Genomic DNA, 7799 nt, shown 5'->3' with positions numbered 1-7799 from the left:
TCATGATGTTGCCACCACCATACTTCATATCATGATGTTGCCACCACCATACTTCATATCATGATGTTGCCACCACCATACTTCATATCATGATGCTGCCACCACCGTGCTTCACAGTAGGGATGGCGTGTTTACAGTGATGAGTATATTTGGTGTCCACCAGATACAGCATCCAGTCTGATGACCAAAAAGCTGCTATAGCTTGTAACTCCTTAACAGGGGTCATGGGAGTCTTGGTGGCCTCCTTCGCTCGCCTCTTTCTTGTCACTCTTACACGTATTACCTTTCTTCCGTTTCCTAATGATGGATTTAAGTGGACTCGATTGATTTTATTTCTTGTGTGACTTGTGGCACCTGTGTCAGATCAGTCACTTTAAAGGAGGTGAATACTTACACAGGCACTTATTTTACGTTTTATATTTTTAATTAATTGACATTATTTTGTTGAAATCTATTTTCACGTTGAACAACTGTGAACATTTTTTTTTGTGAATTCTTATCAAAATAGCCAAACTATATTGACCATTATTCAACGTTGAACTAATATAAGGAGTCCAAAGGGGTTGAATACTTTGCATAAGCACTTAGTTAGACGCTGCAGAGGTCAACATGAACACAGCACCATGAATTACACATAAAACCACAGAGTAGTATAAAAAGAAACATCCCTATTTCAGTTAAAACCCCCTCTACACGCTGATGCTCTTTCAGGAAGCACCTGTGATTATCAAACACATGTGGGTGAATTTACTTCTCTTCTTTTTGCAAGTGGAACAAATGCACTTTTAGTCACTGTGGCGTCATTTCTTTCTGCAACATAAAGTCCTGCACCTCTATGGAAACTGAACAACCATGACGAGAAGCAGATAGAACTCAGAAATGTCTACTGTGCATGAAGACACAGTTATAAATGTCCACGACTGTAACCAAAAAAAGGAAAACCAGAAGTGCGATTGTAAAATTTTGGGGCATTTCCCATTTGACTTTCACATTTTTACTGACAGCCAGGTGTCACAAAAAGAAAAAAACCTGTCTGTGTTTTCACCATCATTTTCTGTTCCTGTTCAGACGCCGAGCGACGGTTTTAATGAAAACAGAACTACCGCTTTGCACATTCCCCTTGTGAAACTTTAATTACAAAACACTCGTTGCGACGTGAAGAAGGAGAAGCAAAGACAAAACCTCAGATCTGATGCAACAGCAGCCGGGATGCACAAGTGTGAATACACAAAATCAGACTTTTGTGCAACTAAAATGCTAAACAAAGCTCACAAATCAGTCGGTACTTTTAACTTCATACTACACAGTACGCATTTTCTAATATAAATCTGTAATGTACACATTCTACCAAACAAACGTCCAAAAGTTTAATTCACCACTTGTCATATTTGACTTTATTGTAATATTTCACTTTTACGACAAGATGTTGAATTCAGAGGAAGAAAATAGCTGCTGCTGGTTTCTAACAGACGTTTTCAGATATTTATTTAGATTCTAACGGGTTTTACATTTCAGTTATACTTCTGAATATGAATGCACCATTAAAAACAGAAGTTCCTCTTTCTAAAATTGTGCTTTACTGTTGGACTGTGATGCGTTGATGCGCTACAAGTTTTGTCCGTTAAACACAACGTTGTCCTGAAAGGTCAAATTTTAACTGACAGATATCGAGATGAAAATCCCCGACTGACTGCTCACGTTAAGAAGATCATATTTTCTATTACAGCTTACTCATTTATTTTTTTGTTTTACATTTATGTGTGCAGATGAGGTGCAGCCTCATTTTAAAAAAAGGCTCTTCATTCATTTCCAGAACACAAATTTAAACTCATGTAACATATTAGAGGAAAAGGCTTTCATAGAGGAGATTTGGGATCATCATCATTCAATGAATCGACTAAAAGAGAAACAATTTTCCCCATGTTTTTGGGAATAAGAAGTCCGGCTGTGAGTGATACACGAACAAACTCATCTGTAAAAACGCAACCGGAAAGTTTGGTGGATGTAAACGCTGCTGAGGTGCAGAATCATGGTTTACAGTCTGAGGAAAACTCATCATTTTGCCGAAACAAACTTTAAAGATATTGAAATCTACAAATGAAAATGGACAAATTGCAGTAAAATAAACACATAAATGGATGTTTTTGGATGTTTTCTCTGCACAAGTTTGAATGAAATCTCAAACTTAACCAGTGCATGAAAACAGTGTTTTTGCATGTAAGAATCCTTGTCTGCTTTGTCTTGTTTTAAATATTTTTGAATGTTTTATGATATTTTCTGCACAAGGGATGACTTACATATCAAACGGTGGTCCGGTATTGCGCTGTATGTTTTTTTTCTGTTATATTTTTGAATATCTGCCATGTCTGCATGCACAAAAACCCCAAAGAAGCACCGAGTCACAGGGCGTCTTTTTGTGGGTTTTTTTTTGTTTCACCTGGAATCCGTCTCGACTGTTTGTGTTTGCGTGGTCAGCTCCACGGTGGGTGGACAGCCAGAAGTCGAGAGAAACCAGGAAGACCACGCTGGCCGAGTACTGCCACTCGCTGGTCAACCTGCCGCCTCACATCTCCCGCTGCAAACTGCTGTCCAGCTTCTTCAAGGTCCGACCGGAGGACGAAAACCCGCCGGCCCAGCACACGTGAGTGCATCTCAAAAGATCCCTGCTTCGTTTACAAGCAAACAGAAAGTGTAAACTACAATGCAGAAGAAATTATTTTTAAAACAAATCAATTTTCTCTGCAGGCTGAAAAGAAACGAGACGTTCGTGGTGTCCAGGGAGCTGAACAGAGGCATCGCATCTGGTAGGAGTCATTTAAGCTGAAATTCACTGTAAAATGAACAGCTTCAGATGTTTACAACCTATAACTCTGTGTTGTTATTCTGCACACACAATCATCACAAGGGTTTTGTTGCAAGTGTGAGTTTTTTCTTATCAATGGATGACAAACACAATTAAAGCTGCAAGCAGCATTGGTCGGGTCCTCGGTCTGCGTTGGACCCTCATGCCCGTCTGACCGTTCTTCAAGTTAAACCTGCTTTAAGGTGAAGGAGCCATTTTTCTCTCTCTGCTCAGCCTCAGACTGTCAGTGAGTCACATGACCTGCTGCACTGACCTGTGATGATGTCATGATGACTCAGCGTTTTTCGTGCCCCTGGGTGAGAGAGAGAGCTGAGAGTTTTACTCGCTTTCTCTCTCCCATACAGCCACAATTTTCACCAAATGTATGTAAAAACAACATATTTTTGTGGGAAATGTTGTTAGGAAGCCCTCAGTGTCATTTTTAAAGCTGTAGGACCTTTAGTTTTTTGTGTAGATGACCAATTGACACATCATGTCAGCATATGCCCCCATAGACACCCATACAAAGTATGAGCCGAGGCTGAGGCAGCTCATCAACTTTAACGGCTCGCCATTCGAAAAGAAACGCGAAATCCCTTCAGAACTTTTGTACATCAAGGCCTTCTCTGTCTCCTGTGCGATTTTCAAGTTGGTGCGATTTACGGTGTCAGACAAGATAATTTTTTCACAAAAGAAGTTTTTGCTCATTTTTTTACTTTGAAAGGCAAATTGTGGACTTCCTGTTGGAGATAGGTCAGGGGTGTCAGTGCGAGATTTGTGGGTCTCATTGAAACGAACATTTTGATGTTGGTTTGATCTCTGTACGACATTCCTACTGGGCGCTAGGGCCAGTTTAGTGTGTTTTTCTGTAACTAGGTGCTGCTAGAGAGCATTTTCTTGTTTTTTTTTTCATTTTATCAAATTGGCAAGGACCCTAATTAGGGCTACCTCCATAAAACAGACCGACTCAGACAGTCATTCAAACACACACGTATAACTGTGTTTAATATCTTGGAGAACGAGTACGTTCCTCTGGAAAGTTAATAGCATCAGTAAACTCGACTTTATTCACAGCTACGAGTTCTTTAGCGACTCAGACTGTCCACAGGTTGCCTGAAATTAAAAGAGACACTCGTGTTTTTACCTCCCAGAGATTTCCGGCCCCATCATCCTGGACACCTACAGAGTGATCGCAGACTTCGAAAAGACGTCCAAACACGAGATCAACCTGCACACCGGCGACCTGGTGGAGATTGTGGAGAAAAATCAGAACGGTGAGCACAAAATCAGGAAAGAAAATATAAAAAATAAAGTCACAAATAGGTCATGTCACCTGTGTCCAGAGTGAAAAAGTATTATTTGTCCTTTTTTCTTGCTGCAGTGCAAAACAGTAAGTAGCATCTATGCAGCATTTCACATTTTCTGGATCAACATAAGACAGTATTCATAATCATTTTCTTAATCATTATCTTAAGAGGAAATAATAGCTAAACTGTACAACATCAGGCACTTACAATTATACGTTTTGTGATCAGGTTTTTGTTTTGCAATGATCAGGTTTAAGTTATTTACGGAGCAGCTTTCAAAGGCGCTGAAACAAAGAGATTTTGTAACTGCAGTTACCACAGACGGTACATATATTGGATTCATGCACAGGAAACACAACAATCAGCTCATATTTTATGATTTTTGTGACCAACTTAACCACCCAGCAGCACATCGTACAAGTAAAGCTAAATTGGTGGAAAACTAGACTGTTGTTTATGTCCTCTTTTTCATATAAAATGGCTCCAAGTTCTCAAATTGAATAAATAATCTGTAGATTAATGTGAAAATAACCAATGCTCAGTAATCGTAGAAGGAATATGGCACAAGCATGCATCTGTCTAGAGCAGGACATCTTCAAAAACTGAGAGAGGCGAGTGAGGGAGGCCACCAAGACAACTATGAATCCTCTGAAGGAGTTACAGGCAGCATCGGTGTAGATGGGAGTGACTGCGTATATAAAAACTGCTGCGTGCTTTTCACCAGTCGAAGCTTTATGAGAGAGTGACTCAGAATGTGAAGCACGCTGGTGGCAGCTTCATGATGTGGATGTTTTGGAGTCACCATATCAGAGTCCAGACCTCAGTCCAACTGATAATCTGTGGCTGGACTTCAAACATACCGTTCACTCATGATTCCTGACAGAGTTTGAACAGTTTTACAAGAAGAATGAGGTCAAATTGCAGCGTCCAGATGTTCCAGCTGATTGAGACCAACACAAGCTCGATGCTGTAACTGCAGCCACAGATGCAGCTTCCAAATACTGACTTCAAGGGTCGAACACTGATGCAACCAAATCTTTCACGGTTTATATATTTTTTAAATATATTAGACCATATTTTGTAGAAACGTTTTTTCACTTTGACATGAAACAGTCTTTATTGTCAATTCTTGTCAATGAAAGGTGAAGACGTGGGTCAATACTGAGCTGCTGTGGTTCGGTCTTTGTATTCAGGTTGGTGGTTCTGCCAGTTCGAGACGAAACGAGGCTGGATTCCTGCGTCCTACCTGGAGCCTCTGGACGGACCGGAGGAGGCCGAGGACGCTGAGCCCGACTACGAAGGTGAGCGTTGTTTTGTCACGTCGCCCATCGCGTCTCTTTCCACGCGGTCGTGTTGATTTAAAAAGCTGCGCATCTCTGCAGGCGAGCTGCACGTCACCGTCCAGGCCTACGAGGCGGAGCAAGGGGACGAGATTTCTCTGGAGATTGGTGAAACCGTGGAGGTCATTCACAAGCTGCTGGACGGCTGGTGGGTTGTCAGGTGAGATCCACATCACCTCAGAGGACACGACACACACTTTGTTTTCTTTTGTTGTTTTTTTTAAAGGGGAAAATACGTTGCTTTCAAAGCGTTATTGAGAACGTAGTTTAAGGTTGAAACATGCGGATAAAGTGAATTCCACTGTGGGCTCCAACTCGAAGCTTGTTTTTCAGGCTGTGTTTACAAAGCAGCTATCAACAGGTCATTTGTACTGTTTATCATGTGATGTACTGACATCTTTCATTAAATAGCTGCGCCGCTGAGAAGTGTTTTTTCCGCGTACCTGCGTAACCATAAACCGTTTCATCTGAACATCGTGGACGAGACACAATTTCCTGCATTCTGGTGAATTTTTACGCAACAATTTGTTCCTTTGCACTTCAAATTTTAGTAGAAATGCCAGATTTCACTCAAACTTAAAGCCAAGACCTCCCCCCTAAAGAAATCTGCTGATCTATGTTCGTGAATAAACAGATTTATGTCTCCTCTACATGAGTAATGCAGCCGTGTTAAGAAGAAAGAAGCTCATTATTGCCTTTTTTTTTTTTTTTTTTTTGCACAGGAAAGGAGAGGAGACCGGTCACTTCCCCTCCATGTTCCTGCAGAAGGCCGGCAAACGAGAGAAATATGAAGCTGAGAGGATTAATCTGCGGGGACAGAGGCCACCACCTCGCAGGTCTGCTCATATTTTATTCTTTATAACACAAAATATATGATGCACATGTTAACTTGTCATGTCTCCAAATCACTTTTAAGGTGTTCCAGTTAGCATCTGCCGCCTTTAACAACTCTTTGGGAAGCAAAATTGTGCTTTAAAAGCAAATACAGCAAAGAGTTCACACATACAATACGTTTCTTTCTAAAATGTAAAGTTTTCCACTGATGCAGGTGCAGATGTGCAGGTTTGCACGTACTCCCTGTTACCACTCTGGTGTTTTATTGCATCACGTTAAAAGGGAAATTCTGTTGCGCCACAGCTGATTTCATTTCTCCTCGCAGCAGACGGCCATGAATTTCTTTCTGTTTCCGGATCTAATGGCTCCGTTTTGCATCTCGTCTCACTTTCAGGCTGCATGACTTCCAAAACCGACAGATTTCAGCAGCATCTTTTGAGTTTTAGCTGTTTAGATTTTCAGAAACAGGCTCAACTAAAGACTCTGTCAGATGTGCTCCACATGAAGTTAAAGTCTTACACAGGATAAAGAAATACTGCTGCTGCAAAAAAAAAGAAAGAAGAAATTAAACATTGTACACCATTATGAAGTGTGACACCTGAAAAATGCAACATTGTCCAATCAACTGATATATTCTAATATCAGATGAGATGAGATACGATAAGATAGAAGGTTTCTTTTCTTATCAGACACTGAGTTATTTAGAAAGGAGCTGTTTTGTCTTTTGGACATGTTTAGACTGTCACTTCAGTTTTCCTGAGAAACGTCACCCAACCTCCGTCCTGACGTGTTCTTATCAGCTGCTGGTTTCCTGGAGGCGTGACCCACCTGGCGATCTGTCAGATTTGCCCGACGGGCCACGCCTCCTGCCGCCCGGTGGTCTCTGCAGGAGAGAGTCCCATGTGTGGGGCAGCATGAATGCCCCTTCATCACGACTGATGGTGTCTTTGGCTCGCCTCCTGATTCCTATGGCCTCGTTTGAATTTGTTGCTGTCCGATCCAATGATTTTTGCATTGTCCCAGTCTATAATGTGTCTGTTACAGTGGTCTGGTATGGCTGATTTTAGGTTCTGCTCTGAGATACAATAAGATGGGCTAAAATACAATAAGATGAGACAAGATCAGATGAGATGAGTTAACATAAAATGAGATTAGATGATATGAGATGAGATAGAATAAGAAATACACATAAGTATTGTAGCAAAGATGTTCATTTTGTCTTCAAAGTACAAGTAAGTAAGTAAGTCTATACATAAGTATTGTTGATAATGTCCAGATTATTCTATAAGTAGAAAATCTAGATGTTGCACAAATTCCTCTGACTGTGTTAAATTCTGTTACTGTCACAGAGTTTTCCTTCATATATAAACCTGCTGGTATTGCATCTTTCCATCAGTATAGGTATTGATATTACTAGATGTAGAAAGTACTGATAATGCACAGGTTTCAATGCACCGATGCTGCACCGGGCTGCAG

At 40.9% G+C, this 7799-nt stretch overlaps 1 protein-coding gene across 1 annotated transcript in view; it reads left to right on the top strand.

Moving 5' to 3' along the window:
- The window catches only part of ncf1 (neutrophil cytosolic factor 1), an 11967-nt gene that overhangs the window by 1660 nt on the left and 2508 nt on the right, over nt 1-7799 (top strand). Inside the window, exons 4-9 of the mRNA XM_008278117.1 lie at nt 2476-2641; nt 2746-2804; nt 3994-4116; nt 5343-5450; nt 5532-5649; nt 6212-6341. Of these exons, the coding sequence (XP_008276339.1) occupies nt 2476-2641; nt 2746-2804; nt 3994-4116; nt 5343-5450; nt 5532-5649; nt 6212-6341 (704 nt within the window). The remainder of the gene's footprint in view (nt 1-2475; nt 2642-2745; nt 2805-3993; nt 4117-5342; nt 5451-5531; nt 5650-6211; nt 6342-7799) is intronic.

Source organism: Stegastes partitus, unplaced genomic scaffold (assembly GCF_000690725.1).
Source record: "Stegastes partitus isolate 25-593 unplaced genomic scaffold, Stegastes_partitus-1.0.2 Scaffold115, whole genome shotgun sequence".
NCBI classification, from domain to species: Eukaryota; Metazoa; Chordata; class Actinopteri; family Pomacentridae; genus Stegastes; species Stegastes partitus.
This window is presented reverse-complemented; position numbering and strand designations above follow the sequence as displayed.